The 18,157-nt window shown below is 39.7% G+C and overlaps 1 protein-coding gene across 1 annotated transcript; it reads left to right on the forward strand.

The window, feature by feature from the left end:
* The first annotated feature begins 421 nt into the window (after positions 1 to 421).
* On the forward strand, positions 422 to 10,276 carry il17rel (interleukin 17 receptor E-like). The gene is made up of 18 exons (XM_029495152.1): positions 422 to 803; positions 1,838 to 1,865; positions 2,075 to 2,221; positions 3,549 to 3,655; positions 3,837 to 3,951; positions 4,218 to 4,262; positions 4,668 to 4,807; positions 5,114 to 5,185; positions 5,264 to 5,318; positions 5,440 to 5,603; positions 6,363 to 6,407; positions 7,128 to 7,185; positions 7,300 to 7,445; positions 8,370 to 8,429; positions 8,525 to 8,582; positions 9,023 to 9,154; positions 9,742 to 9,789; positions 9,872 to 10,276. Exons 1-18 carry the CDS (start codon positions 630 to 632, stop codon positions 9,985 to 9,987), a joined length of 1,710 nt encoding a protein of 569 aa, XP_029351012.1. The 5' UTR covers positions 422 to 629; the 3' UTR covers positions 9,988 to 10,276.
* Positions 10,277 to 18,157: the final 7,881 nt, after the last annotated feature.

Consider the following 18,157-nt stretch of genomic DNA (forward strand, 5'->3'; position numbering starts at 1 on the left):
TTCATAAATGGCTAAGGTCACTGCTATGAGAAACAACTGCCTTGGCTAAAATAACTTTTTGCCTATTATCCAATACAATTTCTTCCTGAATTTCAAAATCAAAACTGCAACTATGCTCTATAAAAAAAATAAAAAAAGCGTATTTTCTGTGAAGCATTCAGTTTGAACAGGGTGAACACAATTTAGTCTAAAGTGTAGTGTTTAGTCTAGTGTCACTGCCAGTGATGTTTGTGTGTGTGGGGGCAAAGGTTACAGGGATTTTATGTTATCTAAAAAAAACATCAACATGATGTGTTTTATAAGTTCTAAGTGATATTATAGTATAGTATTATGGTAAAACACAGCCACTGGTCAGCCCACAATTAAATAAACCCCGCCTCCCATAGGGATTATTCACATCCACTCTTTTCAGCTGCTTGTCTTTCACTCTGTGCTTGGCTCTTCCTCACTATACTACACTATACAATACCATCACATTCTGGTTTAAAAAAAAAAAGAAAAAGAAAAAGAAAAAAGAAAGCTTTTTCAGCACCCAACCATCTGACAATCTTCCAGCTAAACCTTATTAGATCCTGCCACCAAGCCAGAGTAGAAGAGAGGAGGAACCTGGGGAGCAAGGAGACAAGCGGATGGATTACAGAACCAGGAGAAGCAGAGGAACAGAACAACTCCAGTACTGGACCATGAGGCAGATCCTGTTAGTTGCCCTATTTATGCATCACCGTTGTTTGGATCTAAATGGAGCTGCAGCAGAAACCACAGAACTAGAGAGGATAGACTCATGTGGCACCAGGTGTTCTCAGGTAAACCTACATCCTTACAGCCATTGACATCACAAGATTTGCACTCAGATTGTCACTGTGCTATTATTTTCTAGTATTTCAGTTCAACTGTGATCAATTCTACTTGTACACCTCAAATTGCTGCTGGTTGAAAGAAATACATCCACACACAACCATTTCTGTTGTACTACTTCTTCTTTCTCCTGCTACAATTGAATGCACTATTAGAGCTGCTGCTAGCTTGTTTCACCACAAAAGAAATCAATCCCAACATCTGTGTTTTGTTTTTTGTTTTTGTTTTTGTTTTGATGTCCCAAACGGTCCCTAGGGGTGAGCTTTTTGGGAATACCCTTGATTTTACATTTTTTCAGGGGCCCTCCAAAAGTTTACCACTTAAATCAGGATCCAAGTACTCAAACTGTCAGCTCAATTCCTGGCAAGTGTTGTGTGTCTTGTGTTTTGACTGAAAATGATGGCTACAACTCAAAACAGCATTTCTCAAAAAAGAGCTCAAACATCAGTTCAGGAAAAAATAACAAAGCTGGTTTACCATAGAAAAATCCTGAAACATATACTGCAGATTTAAACAGCTGAAAACGTCGTGTAAACATCAGTCATCACTAGCTGCAGGAATAGCAGTCCATATAAGGAATAGTTCACACACGGGGAATATTTCCTGACTGGTGAATAAATAAGGATGTATTTTTGTAAGGTTATTGACAAGTTGTACTGAATGACCATGGTGATTCATGTCGTAACACATGCTTTCCACTGCTTTCCTCTTGTCAAACAAATTGGGAGGTTTTGTTTTCATTTCTATGAATGAAGCCTAGACTTGTTGGAGCTACCGAATTGCAAAAAAAAAAAAAAAAAGAAAAAAAGATTGATAATATCTTTGAAATGTCGATAGATTTTCTCTTAAACATACGTTGGACTTTTTTCTGAAGAAGCAATGAGAATGTGAACAGACATTCTGTCTCTCTTCTCTGTCTCTTTTGTGTATTGTTGCACAAGAGACTGTTTTCCATTAAGTGTGTTTTTATCTCTCCTTGCAGGGCCTTCAGTGCAAGACCAAGCCAAGTTGTAAGTGGAGCTGCACCTGACTCCTTTATTGCACCAGCACTCAGTTAATATTGTTAAGCAAAACCCATCTACAGTATGAGAATCCTTTCCTGGAACATACCAGGACAGCGTCAATAGAATTGCGTGTGTTTTACTACATGACTATTTGTCCCAGATTTGATTTACGCTGGGGTAAAACGTGTGTCCTATTATTGTGTTTTTCTGCATAGATTTTTTACCTACTCAGCGTCAGTGCAGCCCAGAAGCTCTCAACACGTCCGTGTCCCACAACATCAGCCTCTCCACAGTCATGAGCTGTGAGGGGAGGCAGAAGTGCTCGCTCCACCTCAGAGTCAAAACTGTCCTACAGCTAAATGGTATGTAAATACGAACATGCTATCCTGTTCATTATTACATTAGTAGTTGGTGCATTATTCATCTTATTATAATGAAGAGAACTTTGCTATCTGGCACTAAGCCCAGTGGTGGCTCATGGGAATGTTATTTCCTGGTCTTTGCTCATACACCAAATTGGAGCTGGACACATGATATTTTATTTTGGTAGCAGTCCTGTAGAGAACCTTAATGTCAGGCGGAACTTAATGGCCGACTGGAATGACTAATAAACCATGACAGATGTTGTCATCCATAGAGCCAGGTTGGCTGAAAACCTTCGAGTTATTGTTGAAAGTTTTACCTGTTAAAATAACCATTTGGATCATGGGCCAGGGTAAACAAACTACTCCTACGTCAGTGAGCTGTTTTTGGAATGACTAATGGAAATGAGAGATTCTAACCAATGATCAAATGCCAGTTATCAAACTGTAATTGAATATAGATTGTCACTAGTGACACAGCAAAACCTTCAACTAGAACAAAACTCTTCCAAATATACAACTGCTTCTCTGTTAAACTACCAAATAATATATGTGTCTAAATAGCGGCTATCCAAATACAGAGGAACATAGATTGTAGTTTTTGACTTCCATTTTAACTCCAGTGGGTCAGTTATTGCATCACTTTTATCTTTAGCTTCAGCTTTAAAATATTATATTGGTTATGATGATCCTGCTGTAGGAGTAAGGTAATGTTCAGCTAGACTCTGACCCACACAGATAAGTTCAGTACTTTAGCCATGAGTAATGTATCCAGTGAATGCCGATTGCTTTAAAAAAAACCCTCAAATAATGAAAAATTGGCATGATAACTGAATATTATATTATAATATAACGGCTCTCCACACCAACAGAAGTAAGGAACGTGTGAAATGCAACTCTTTGGACACAAACGAGCTACTAGTTGGAACTAGTTAGTGATGGTTTTAACTGGTAAACATAATGAAGAACATTTCTAGATTAACAGTGAAAGAAGTGTAGTGAATGAAATCAATCACTTCTCATGATCAAACTTCCTCTTCTGCAATACGAATTTGGTTCCATAAGTCCATGCACAACTTCATAGCCTTAAGTGTGGGAATGATACACAGTGACAGACTCACTGGACTGTAATATGATCCATGGATTTCCTGACTGGCTGGAGTGGGGAAATCCCTTTGAACTTAACAGTCCATTCAGTCAATAATGTGTAAATGATGCTGCTGTTCCTGAATGCACGTTTCAGTGCATTCATAGTTTTGCAATGGCTAACCTACTGTTACTGTTTGATAGCCTAGCTTTTGACCTTCAGGCATTTTTTTCCCTACAGAGTCAATCAATGGACTGTATATTTGTACCGTCACTGTGGGGATGATGCAGAACTGTCAAACTGTCAGCTTCACAAGATCATCGAGAGCAAGGGTATCTGGACAGCAGGTACTATGACCAGCCCTGAAAATGTGCAGCTGTTGTGTTGATATAATCCACTGGTATGATGGAAGTGGAACTTTTCTGTTTAAACTGTAATGCAAACAGGCGCAACATCTGCAATGATGTTTCCAAATTACAGAAACCATGTGACAGCTTATTTACTTGCTCTTTGATTGCCCTTTTGAAGGTGGAAGTTGTGAATGACTGCACTGAGGTTTCTCCAAGCCAACGAGTGCAAGTGACTGTGATAACAATGTTCAGCTCCTGCAGCAATTCCTGGACTAGCACCTACAAAGTTCCAGGTAAGAATATATATATATATATATATATATCTGTAACTATGCAAACACACTCATTGGTAGGAAACAGAAGAGCGGAAGCTTTTTTGTTTGACAGTGACTAGTTGAAGCCCATAAATGGTCTTGTTTGAGTATTTCCTTGTGAATGGTAGCAGCAGGCCACCTTACAAACACTTTGATCTGCTGTTATGTTAAGAACAAAGTAAATGATAAGCTAAACATGCTTTGGTCACCTTTCGTCTTTTCAGACATATTGCTTTTCTCCACAGAATGCACAAAAGAAGATTTGAGAAGACATGTTACAGAATGCATCAGTAAGTTGTTCTCTTAGGTAATTTATGCAATACTTTGAAATCTGTGGCTTTAGCTCAGTCATGACTCCTCATCCTAGGGAGTGAATTTCCTTCCTTTAATCATTGTTTTGTAATTTATGGGCTAACCCTAACCCTAACCCTGCTGACCCATAGATTCTTTATAGATTCATAAATTTAAACAAGTGACTTATTTTGGGTAAGGTCGGCCCTGTGGGAACAGACATCTGTAGAACTGGCTGGCACTATTCTGAGCCACTTGCGAGCTCTGCTTTTGATAAATACCTCTGCCGAGGACATCTGAACTCCTGGCCATCATTGTTTATTCCAACTCACAAGATATCCACTTAATGAAAATAATATGCAATGGTATTGGTTTTCACTGACATTGACCTCTGCTTCTCTCAGCTGGCAGGATATCATACAATATCAAGCCAGAGAGGAAGGAACTAAGCATCACTGTGTCAGACATGCTGGAAGACCATAACTACAACCTCCGTCTGTGTTACAAGGGTTTCATCTGTGTTGGCACAGGGGCAAGCACAGTGGTTAGTTCTTCTGTTTACTGGAAACTAACAGCATTTCTGTTTTAATGTTGTGAATATAAACGGAGACATGATATAATGTATGGTGGAGGAAGTAGAGAATTGAGAGACATATGGCTGTATTTTACTACTAATATTTAGAGACAGCTAACCGCCAACTCGTTGCTGTTATTAGGAGCATAATGGGACGTCGATCCCCTTCATGAAATAATGCACGGCAAACTATCAGACGGTCCAACGCTGATCTATACAAGCACATAATTGCATTGCAAAAGAAAGATAAATCAATGAAAACTGTTTATCTTTCAGATAAAGAAGGAGGAACCTGTCAAGACTTCCACCCTTGTTTACTCCCGGCCTTTGCCCTGCCTCTGTATCGAGGTAGGGTTTCTGTCAGCACTGTTCCTGTGTGCAATAAATTCTATGAAAAACACAATTGATACGCGTTATCCCTCACAGGGATGGTCAGCTGTGACGGATGCCCCCAGAGTCCGGGTTTGCCCATTCAAAGACCGTGAGTCATCAGTCACATTTAGTCCCCAAAGATTCAGTATTAAATGATCTAGTGATCTAGTACTTCAAAACCAGTATAATGCATTTGTGATATAAAATACTGGGACTTTCCTACCCTTCAGATCTTAAGGAATTGTGGTTTGGAATTACCTTTGACCCGGAGGAGGAAACTCTTTCATGGGAACCACGCTGTCCAGTAACAGCAGTTGTTGCACTGTGTCAGATAAGAGAGGGCGATATCTGTGAGGATCTGCCCCATGCTTCCCAGAACGTTAGCAGAAATAAGGTAGGAGTCTGCTGACTAATCATTTAAGCATGAAATTGAAAGGCACTCTGCAAGTGAATAAACAAAACCCAACATTTATAGTATGATAGTAGATAGTATCCATGGCATGACTGGCACTTTTAAAATACAGGGAACCACCTCTTACTCACCTTTGTGGCATTTTATTATGAGACGTCATGCCAGTAAGTTGAGAGGAATTTGATCATGTCATGGTTTTATGTAAAGAACATGTGACTGACTCTGAATGTGAAATCTGTGTCATGTGTTTACACAGAAATAAGCAGATCATTACACCCACATTCCCACTATGACTGAGCTATTTTTATGATTTACGTACTGTATTGGAAAAAAGCTATGATGACAGCATAAAGTTTTATAAATAATTTACTTGACATATAAATGCATTCATAACATTCTGTGAGGATTGAGTGCATGCGTTATTCTGATACGGGCCAAGGTAAACCCAATCATAACTTATACAGCTGCTGAACAAAGTTAAAGGCCGTGCGCAAAGAAATTCTTTGTCAAACTGAGACTGCATGTGATCTGATTGAGAGATGTGATAATTACCCTTGATGGTAGAAACACAGCCAGTGAGGCAGATTCCCCTCCGAAAGCTGAATCCTATCAACCTGTAAAAAAAAAAACAAAACAAAACACACACACACACAACTGTAACATAGTCTGATCCATACTGAAAATTGTGGACTAGCGTGGTTGTGACATTACACTTTTATTTGCTCAATCTTTGCCTTTCAGATAACATTCACTGAAGTGGATCCACACCCTCAGCTGTGTGTGAAGGTAATGGTCACATCTCTCCTGGCTCTTCTTTGGGAGTGTAGACAGCAAACAATAAAATCTACAAGGCTTAGACTTCAAAGTCAAACTTATTTGCAACTCAGAGATCACAGATTTTCATATAAATTATGAAATTACTGCAGCTGATTAGCTTTGATGTGTATTCACATCGTGTAATCAAAGTTACCCACCAGCACATTATAATCTCACTAATCAACACAAAAAGGATGTCTTGCTGGCAGGTACACCGTGTTTGTTTTGGACAGATCCAGGCTAGAAGTTCACCCTTATTGTGCTAAGCTAGCTGTAAGGTAAGTGAGCAAGCTGAGCTAGCACTATTCACCAAACTAAGCTAACTGTAGCTATATTACAAAGCGCGGAGAAACACTTTCTGTTTTCATAATCAAATGAGAAAGCGGTGTGAATTTTTTGATTTTTGATGCCGCACTGAATTATGAACCGACAAATATTGTAAAACAGACTTCCCAAAGTAAGGGCCGGGGTAGTTAAAATATTACCTGCAATGTAGCATCAATGGTGAAGTTCCTGCTATTTTCAGACGTCAGCATTAATTTGTCATCTACCCACAAAGCAGAACTAAGATTTAGCTGGAAGTGTGTAACATGTTAGTGAGATGTGGGAAGTAAACTCACAATTTAAGCTCTCTCTTACATTTCACTGTATGAAATGTGCTGCAATAATTTAGTCTTTTACCTTCTCCAGTTTACTGTGGGCTCTCAGTCCTGGACCAGATGCCCTTTTGCTCATGGAAAATTCAAAGGTATCTCACTACAACAGGACACTGAATCATTTAAGGATTACATGGTAAAGCATGGATATAATTACTGATATGTATGTTGATCACCAAAACTGATGACGGTGCAATCATTTCCAGCATGGGAGTTGGTTGTGTCAGGACAGCTGGGGCATGAAGAGGTGACGATTATGTCAGGCATTGCTGCAACATTTTCAGTGGCGCTGTGTGTGAAGTCCCCAGGAACTGATGCATACCAGATCACCAAAACACACACTGTGCACGTGGTAGGTGCCTGCACACTAAACCTAAATCTGATGGGAATTTAGTCAAAATAAAGTTTAAAAAAAAAAAAAAAAAAAAAAAAGATAGTGGTGCACTTTGTTGTGTTTACTTGAGGACTGAAGTTCAGGACTCCACTTTCCATATTTCTGTTTCATCAAAAGCTTTAGGTAATAGATGCATGGACAATATAACAAGCTTTTAAATTATAGCACATTATTTAAAATACCTATAGACTTATGACATCTTCCAAAAACCAGTGTGTATTCTGGTTTGCAAGTCATCCATAATTGGGTTTTCCCTCTATGCTTCTTAAATGGAATCATTTCTCTAAATATTGAAATGATCCAAACAGGGTACAAACTAAAAACAGACTTCTTCTTTTTTTTATCTCCCATTGAACATTTCACCACCAAACAGATTTTTGCAATGTCCCCACATAACAAATTAACGGTGATGTCACTTGTTTTAACATTTTAGTCAGAGAGTCCAAACCAGCACCATTACTCACTCTAGGTACATTTTGCTGTGTAGTTTTTCATTTAACATGCCATCAAATTCACACTTGTCAAACCTTTCAGTGACCGCTTTCAGCTTTCCAGGACGCATGAAGGATTTGTCACAACACGTTTGCAATTTTCTCAAAGCATCTTCCCATGTAATTACTGACTGTTTGTTGCGTATATTTCTGTTACTGGGACACTAGAACTTTTTTTCCAAGGTGTTGTAATAATCTGTAAGAACAAAAGTAATTAGAGGTTAAAAAAAAAAAAAGCTTTTATAGTAACCACAGGCTATTATGCAATATATATAAATGTATGATATGTTGACAGTATAATAAAAGAAAGGTAAGATTAGAATAGCATCTAACTCCTGTAGCGCCCACCCAGTGAAGTAAGCGCATTTTGTTTTGTGTGTCTCTTTCTCAGGAAAAAAATAAAGGCGTTGGCTTAAACTTGGCAGAGGACCTATGCAACTCTTGTGTTCAGGTATGTTTGTGTAGTTCATATTTCCTTTGAACTAAACCGCACGACTGTCAGTTAAGGGACAATATCTTTGAAATGATGTATTTGTGTTTTGGCAGGTGAGGAGACTTGGTGTGAAGTTTGCTGCCAAGGTCATTCATTGTGTTCAGCGATGCAGTAAGTTTGTTTTTTTGCTTCTAAAAATATTTTTTCTCTGGCTCATTATGTGTGGACTTATGTGTTTGTTTGCAACTCTTTATTTTCTGTCCTTTTACTGTGATTAATCCAATGTACAGCAATACCTCAGTTTGAAATATAAAACGGTTCAACTACCTTTGAAGTTGTGGTAATCTTCGCTGTTATACAATATGGAATGAGATAATTTGTCTCCCGCCGTTGTTTTCCATTATTAGTTTCATGGCACTCTTTGTAATAATTAAATGATTCTCTATAATTGTACAATTCACTTGAACGTTCAGTGCAGTAATAGATAACATAATGTGTAAACATAAGGAGTCTGATGAAAATTACGTGCTGTTCCCAGTATTTCCTTTTTAAGTCCATGTTCATTGTATGAAATCAGCTAAGTTTGTCTGTTTAATGACTTCCCCTCACAGATCAAACCCCCCTTCTGAATGATGTGATTGGGAGTCAAGCCTCTTGGGACTTGACCTGGGTTGTTGCACCAGCTGGTGTTTGTCTCGCCGCGGTCATAATCTTTGCACTGGTGCTTCACGTGATGTTAACTGGTAGGTAGAAAATTATGCTCTCAAAATCAGGCCTGCTGTACTGTCTCCCCTGACATAACGTAAATACACAGCGGCATAGTGGTTAGCGCTGTTGCCCCACAACAAGAAGGTTGGTGCCTTTGCGGGCTTGTGTGCGGGTTGTGTCCGGTTTCCTCCCACCATCCAGAGACATGCACGCGTAGGTTAACTGGTGACTCTAAATTGTCTGTAGGTCTGAGTGTGAGTGCGAGTGGTTGTTCATCTCTGTCTGCTTCTGTATGTTGACCCTGTGATCGACTGGTAACCTGTCCAAGGTGTACCCCACCCTCGGCCAATATGGACCTGGATAAGTGGTCGAAGATAAATGAATGTTTCCATCTAATTGATATCTCATTGAGAAGTTCAAAATATAAAACACACTGTTTTGGAGATAACTAAATAATGGCCTTGCTGTATGTCTAGATGTATGGCAACCAGATATTAGTTTGATTTATTACAATATCAGAATTAAAATGTACCTAAAATTCTCTGGACTTGTGGCACTGCAGGAAACACTTTGTATTGCAGATGTGTTTGCTAATCAGATTTTTTTTTTTTTTTTATTCAAGTGTATCGGAGGATGAAACAAAAAAGAAATGAAGATGAAAAGCAAAAAGGTAATTAGATTAATAACCAGCATGTCTGTTTAAAAGAAGGCTCACTTGCAAAACAAACCGTATCCTATTTTTGTTTCTGCAGACCCTGCTTGTGACTGTGTCGTCCCTGTATTACAAAGCCATCTCGATGGAGGGATCCTCACACCTCATCAACTACTGTGTGGGAACACAGAGAAAGCCAATCTGATCTCAGAATAACTGAGGAATCGTTATGGTCTAAAACAATGCTTGCAATGTGATACAGCAAAGCTGCCACACAAACCAAACTGTGGGTCTCTGTACAATGTAGAATATTGAGATAAACATTTCCAATATTATGAATGTTACATTGCATGTGTTGTATAGCGTACTGGATGCAATTATTGTTTGGATGAAAGTTACAGTATATAATGTTATTTTGGAATCTTCATCTTGCAGCTAAACCTTTCCATTCCATCCTAATTGAAAGTGTTATTTTCAATAAAAAAAATTATAATATATAAAACCATACTGCTTCACAATTTCTTGCAGATTTCTATGTGTACATGTGTTTATTTTAACTGGACTAACAATTCGCTTCCAAAATGATCTAAAATGCCAATTGGAAAAATGCTAATATATGATGCATTTGCAAACAATAAATAAACAAAATAACAACTGCCCAAAAACAGGATCACACAAGATGGTGAGCACGTTATTATCAACAGGTTTGGGTGTTGTTATTTTTCATTCATTCCCACTGGTCTCATCAGTGTTATCCCCAGGCACAGTGTTACTGAATCCCCGTTGAGCATAGTGGAAAATTAAATATCTCGAGGTCAGAGTGAATACTGATCTTCCACTCATCCACTCAGGGTGAACAGAAACATCAAGGTGAATGCTAATGCCGCTCCTTGTCTGCTGGATGTGAACTGTAACACGTTCATTACAGCGACTTAGAGGTCAGCGAGTCAGTTTTGAAAGCTGAATAACCGCAGGTTTGAAAGATCAAATGCACAAATCATTAAAGCAGCTAACTGTAGTTCCATTCGGTTTAAAATGTATCAAGCTATGAAACTGATTTTTCTGATCATATATCAGAATGTACTTAATTTTTTTCATGCATCATTAAAAATAAACTCAAAGAACCCATATTTTTGCAGAACATGGATTTAAACACTCCCATAAGTGATTGCTTTTGAAACCATATTAGGAACATTTCAACCATTGTCTGGTGTGATTCTTCCTATTTATTCCAGTTCATGACTGTAGCTTGAAAAAACGTTATGAGAGAAGTTACATTTAATTTGCCAAGGTAACGTGGAAGTTGAACATGAAACGACTAATGCACGTGTAATGACGAAATGCTTAAGAGAAAATGAGCTTCCTGTCACAGTTCTTTCACGTCACAGTTCTTTCACCTATCTGCATCGATCAGAGCATGAGAATGATTTCTGCTTGCTTTGCATACACAAATAACGTTGTTCAGCATGAGAACAGAGCTATCTATGTGCAGACGATTGTGTTACAGGTCTGTAAGATTACACAAGTCCACAATCCGCCATTCACCCAACAAGGAACTTATTACTGTAAAATTCCAAATGGCTCAGTGTGTTATTCTGGTAGTGATAAAGCACATTTCCTTGTCAGTATGGTTTTGAATATGCATTCTGAAATCCATGTAAAGCACCTGATTTGTTAGTTATGTGTTCTTCGAATTTCTATGATTTATCAGCTGTGAGGAAGAAGGAAATTGAAAATTCCCGCCTGTGTTTAACAAAGCTGACATGTCTGAGCAAGACAGATGGATAGAATACATGATGCAGGACATTAGCTCATTCCACTCCTTTCCCAAAACATGTATATATACAGGGAAGAATTTCTCATAAAGGTAATCTGAGTTTTATTTAATCATATCTTTGTCACATTGAGGAAACAATAAATTGAACGCCCTTCTAATTCCAGTAAACATTGTCATAATTCAAGGTGAGCTGAACGAAAAATGTAGTCCAAAGGTTGGAACATTTTCCTAACATAATTGTTGCTTACACACTTGTTGAAGGCACATGCCATGTCATGTTACTGATCCTTTTACAATTTTACAATCATAAGCAGCCATTTGAAGGTGTGGGATGTGTGCCAGGGATCATGATTAATGCAAATAGGCTGTTGTTTTCTCTTCATCACATCACATTGTAGCTGCTAAATGTCACCTAGCAATAGAACTCTGCACAGTAGTCAGGTCTGGTCTTTAAATAATGCTTGCTAGCTGTACTTTGCATTGCTGCCATTGAGTTCAGAGGGTGGAATTTCCCTGCAGATATGAATGGAAGTGTGAGTTCTTGTGTGCTGATGGACAGGTGACCTGTCCTGCATGTACCCATCTTACCAAATGTCAGCTGTGATTGACACCTGTGACATTTAGACAATTCTGTATGTCGAACTTGTACCAAAGCTACTTACAATTCTGAAAATATTTCTTTTGTTGTGTCTGGCTGGTTTATATTTTCAAGTTTGTTGTTTCCTGACATGTTGTACTGTACTGCTTGAGAGTTGAGCCACAACCCTGACTAACTTCGGTGTCACTCCTGACTCATCTTTTTAATAATCAATTTTACATACAATTGAATTAAAAACCGCGCCTCTGAGTTTTACCTTTGGGCCTTAAATTGTATCATTGGGCTTGACCAAATTAGCCTTAACTGTATTTTTATTGGGAAATTGTTTTAGCAAATCTAATGTGCTAAATACCAAGTTTTTACTTTAAAGGGCAAGCCTCTTTTTTAAAAACAAATTCCAGGGTACAAGAGAACAATAATCTTTTCTCATCAAAAATGCAAACACACTTTCATGGGAAATGCGCTGTTGCTGTCTAATAAAGCAGGGATGCAGGTATCTTGTTATGATTTGCCATTTTGTCATATCCTTGGAATTCTTGAAGTTACTGTCACTGAAGTCACGGCAACAGGAACTGGGATATTGTCTATGCTACAAAAGCTAAATCCTTAATTATCTGGCTTGGATTCACTGGCTGATGAGGGAAAGGGCAGACAATATAACTTACAAAAGGTGCAAAAAGCAAAACAAAACAAACGCACATTCAAGGAAATTCAAAGGCATATGATTGGAAACTCTTGGCTGACTGAGGCGCTAGCAGACCATGATGTTTCATGAGAAACCAATTTGGCATGAATGTTATTTCTGGATCAGTTCTTCCTTCTGCTTTCTTTGCAATTTTCACCTTTGTGGTGGTGCCCTGGTTAAAGCGATCTGATTAGATTTTATTATAAAAGCATCATGAGCCGCGCCACACTTATCTGATGCAATCAAAAGGAAGGTTAATGGAGGTACCTGCTGGCCAAGGAAGGGGCAACTCTGGGAAAAAATTACATTGTTGGCTGGCAGCCATAGACTACTACATATACAAGATAATATCTGCTTTCTGTTGCAATGTTGTTGTCAACATAACTAACGTAACATTATAATTGTTTATTTATGGTCATGAATAGAACTCATGTATGAATTCATTCTTAGATAAGTGGAGAACAGTGCCATCCTCAGGATTTTGTTTTTTTATTTTTTGTCATAAGAATTTTCAGCTGCAATGATAGTTTTGCCATTTGGTTAATTACTGAGGAGGTCAGGAAAAGTCAGGACCTGCGTGGAGAATAAGGAAAACACAGTTTTACCTACAATGAGGTAAAAGATATGTCTTGAAAACAGAAAGTGAGATGAGCATTTCCCCACGAAAAAGAACTGTTGCAGTGTGTCACACACGTGTGTGTGGTATTATTAAGCAGTTACCACCAGATGGCAGCGCTAGACTGAGGGTGGACAGGGTGACCTTACAAATGCCTTTTGCTCATGGTGCAAGTGGGAAAATATTACAGTATTAAAGTTACACTACAGCAACAAAAATGACGAGAACATTAGAAAACGTTAGGTGGAGTAGCTGAAGTTGACATCAGGCTGCTACTGGATGTACAGTATACATGGATGCGCTCTTGAGCAAGGCATTAAAGCCAATGAAAAATGATGTGAGGCTGAAGTTTGTGTTGTAAAGGAAGCTAAACATTGATGTTGAAGGTAGAATGAAATGTTTGTTATATCATCAGTACAAAGTGTATTTATTTTTTTTTACACTTAAATGACATTTTGTAATTTACCTTTACTTGATGTACATTTAAATAATACCTCCATCAGCCTCATTATAATACATGCAATACTGTTAGTTTGGTTTATATATCAGGCCGACGTCTTGATATACAAATACCAACATTCTTGTGATGAGCCAAGGATGCTCAATGTCTACTTCATGATGATGTCAATTACCCAACACTGAATTTCATGCCAACCGAAAAATTCAACATTTGTCTCATAAGAAATGACACCAACATCCAGCATCAGATGATTACTAGCTAATACATTTCACAGAATGCCTTTGGATAATCTTGCCCAAATATAATCCATCATGCAATGGGCTTTACATTTATGTGGTTAGAAAAAAACACTTATTTCAAGAGTGTGCACAAAGAAGACCTCTCTCAGTGTTTATCTTAAATCTATCAGACTGTTGAAACATTTCCTACAATATCTATTGTGGCTCTACGGGAATGTTTTGAACATGATGTCATGCTGTCTAAGCTTGGCCAGCGAGCCATGGGGATGAAAATGCCAGGTACAGTGCCAGCAGCTGCCTAAATTTTCCTTTAAAACACTGAAAACAAAGGAAGAACAAAAAAAAAAAGAAAAAAAGAAGAAGAGGCATTTTTTCAGAGAAGTACTGTCACCATGCATCATGCTTCGGGTCTGCAGGTAAAACACAACTATCGTTCTTTCTTTGCCTCCGTCTCTGTCAGTCCATCCCCGTGTCTGAGCCCACGCTGTAAAAGAATGACAAACATGGAGGCCAGAGACAACAGACAGGGATGAGCTAATCCTTGTTGTGTAGAATTCCAGACATTCCTATGGGGTGTTGTACGCTTGCACCGGGGTTTTGCGTTAAACAAACACGGGCCTTTTAGAGCTGCACAGAGTGGAAATTTGATGTCAAACAGGCAGGTTTACACGCATAGAGGCTCTCACACCCAAAGGTCTGTGTGGAAAGACATTTGTGTGGAAACACACACATAAGTATGTGAGGAGAGGCGGTAAGTGGGACAAAGGTGAAAGGTTCAAGTGTGAAAAAAAAATAAAAAAATCAGAAGGTGAGTGGATGAGAAATTTTCAGTGTGGGTGCTTCATGAGGAAAAGTTGACATTTAAAATAGAAGGAAATTTTATTTTAAAAACCGCTCATGCTGTACTATAAGAAACATTTGCTTCTTATTCACCAAAGAAAAGTCCAATAAGTCTTCCATCTGCAAGATTTCAGGTCTCACAGTGCCCTGACCTGCAAGTCTGTGTTTATAGGCCAAGAGGTGAAGCATCCAGGAGGATGAGAAAACATGTGAGTGAAAAATGAAGAGGCAAAGTGATAAACAGAGGAGGAGGGGAAGAGGCACCGACGGTTGACGTGGTGACAGATGACAAGGTAAAGAACCTCCTGGAGATGAAAGGATAAAAGGTGGGGACTGTCAGACTGAGAGGGCAATCTGACAGCATGTCTGGAGAGAAGACACGAAGAGAGGCGGGAGGTCTTTCGAAGAAAAGTACAGTGAGCTTTGGTGGGTCTTGTTGACGAGAAAAGGAAAAGCTCTCTCACACACAGAGGCCTCTTTGTTCCTTTGTGAGTCATTCTAGAAAGGGCACAGCTGTAAACAGTCGAGATCAGTCCATTAGGCCCTGAGGTGCCGGAGCTCCAGTGTTGACTGTGTATCCGGAAAGAAACGGCAAGCTTGAGTCATCAATAAACAGAAGAGTTAGATGAGTGCGAGTGTATGTGTGTGTGTGTGTGTGTGTGATGGGGGATAATAGGAGGCAGAGAGAGGAGGAGCGCAGGGTTTAGGGGGATAATGGCGCAGAGTAGCACGGGGCAATGATCTCATGCCTCTCCCGGCAAACAAGGCCTTTTCCATGTGCTGCTATCTCTCTGTCACCCCTCTGCTCCAAATCCCTCCCTTCCTTTCTGTCCCACACTGGTAACTCCTTATCCTCTCGCTCGTTTCCCTCCTCTTTCTGTCTCTCTCACATTCTTTCTTTTTGCTCAGTGTTTGTACTGGAGAGAAATATTTTGTGGTGGTAGAGATGATTCAGTCCCTCAAATCTCTGCGAATGTTTGAATTTAAAGCAAATAAATATCTACCCCTCCCGTTGGCACACTTGTATACCACGCGCAAAATCAAACCTAACTTTTAGGCATTCCTTGCGCCTTTTTATTAAGAGCCATCTTGCACATTTTCAAACGGAGTCGGGTCAAACCATCAGGGATCACACCATGAATGCCAGGTCATTGGTAGCGCAGCAATAAAAGGCTGCAAAGAGCCAGGAGAGGCCTGAGGTTAGTGACCTCAGAGGAGCTGCTGGCCATTGTCAGCTTTGTTGACCTCTTCGCTGCTGTGACCCCAGCACACGCCGGGCCTGCTCCCAGCTCCCACCCCTCCTCAACGTTCTGTTTGTTGCCATGCTAAAACCATGTGAGTGCACGCGGACAAGCTCACACACACACACACACACACACACACTCCAACCCATCTGCTGGAAGGCAACCTGTGACCCTTGACATTTCAATGGTTGAGGTCAGGTCATGTGCTGTCCGGCCAGCTGTGAAGGTTTCACACTCCTGTGTGTGTGTGTGACTGTGAAATATGAGCAGGTGGGAAGGCGTATTAGTACAGTACCATAAAGACAGCAGAACAATGATAAAAGCAGCAATAGAACACAATGAACTCACTCATCACAGCCCTTGTTGGAGGAAGAAAGAAAAACCAGGGTCACAATATGACTGAGCAGGAACTGAAAATCTTACTTTTGTTAACTTTTTCCTTGTTTCACAATCACAGCAAAGACTCAAGTTCAAAACCACAATTAGCCTTAGTTTTTGTATAGATAAGTATGCTAAGGTGAGCTAATTGCCTGCTGGCTATGACTACATGTTCAGTGATATCAGTCCTCTCATCTTGGCAAGAAATAAAACAAACTTTTTCAACAATTTATAGAAATGTCAAATTATTCCTTTAAGATGGAATATTGCTTCAAGGCTTATTATTGACTCTACTGAAACTATTCCTGTGGAAGCACGTGATGAAATTTCAACATAAATATTCAATGCTGAGCGATATCAAATTCTATCATTCACCCCCAGCACATTTCAGCGGTCGCAAAAATTTTGAACACAAAGCACATCAATAAATGAAACTTCATTAGCATGGATACACAGAGGTAAGTGATAATGTGAGGGTTTTTTTGTGGTGTGGTTGATCTGATCCTTTCTTCCTCATTCTTAGCAGCACCTTGTTGTGTATTGATTATGAAATTCGACAAAGAAGACAAGCTTGTGAGTCAGCACGGCCGGAACGTGTAGCGTGTGAACGTGCGTGCGTTGAAACTCTTTGATCCTGTCTGAGATGTCTTTGTCAGAGAGAAAGCTCAGCAGAATCACAGCGACCGTGTCTTCACTGCGAGAGCTGGGACTGGCTGAAAAAGAAGAATAACACGGAAACACAATACAGAAGCTGTTTGTTCTGCAGGGAGTGTATGTAGAGAGTGTGTGTGTGTGTGTGCTGACCCCCCACTGTGTGCTAAACATTGAGGATGGGGGTAGGGATACATGAGGCATGTGGGTGGATGAGTGCCAGGCCTTTCCTGCCGTTCTATAAGCTTCCCACTTGTCGGGCTTTGCTTGATAATCACTGATGTGTGTGTGTGTGTGTGTGTGTGTGTGAGTGTGTTCGCGTGTGTACATTTGGTACAGGAACTGGCATGGCATCAAACAGATCTGCTAACCCCCCCCCCCCCCCCCCCCATGCACAATGTGATTTTCTGGTACAGACCTGCACCAGACCACAGTCATATTCTATGCAAGATACCAGAATCCCATCAAAGGAAGATGAGAGTGTGTGTGTGTTTGTGTATGTTTGTGTGTGTGTTTGTGTGTGACGAGGGTGGGGCACTGGCTAATACAAAGTAATTGAGAAACAGGGATAAGGGGAATGGGAAAGATACCCGTTAATCACAAGGGGAAGAAAAGGTGAGACAAGGAAGAGAAGAAAAAAGTTCCAGCAGGAGAAGAAAATCATGCAGGATAAAAACAGATTGGTGAGATAAAGAACCAAACCAGGATAACACACACACACACACACACACACACACACACACACTTTGTCAGCCAATCTCGCCCTCACACTGAGCACCTACTATACATCACAGCACGTGGGGGAATTGAGCGGCAGTATTCACATATGGCTCAGATCCTGGTGAGCAGCGCTTTGCTGACTCCTCATCATCACACTGATATACTGATACACTTCAGA

Source organism: Echeneis naucrates, chromosome 23, assembly GCF_900963305.1.
Source record: "Echeneis naucrates chromosome 23, fEcheNa1.1, whole genome shotgun sequence".
In the NCBI taxonomy this organism is placed as follows: Eukaryota; Metazoa; Chordata; class Actinopteri; order Carangiformes; family Echeneidae; genus Echeneis; species Echeneis naucrates.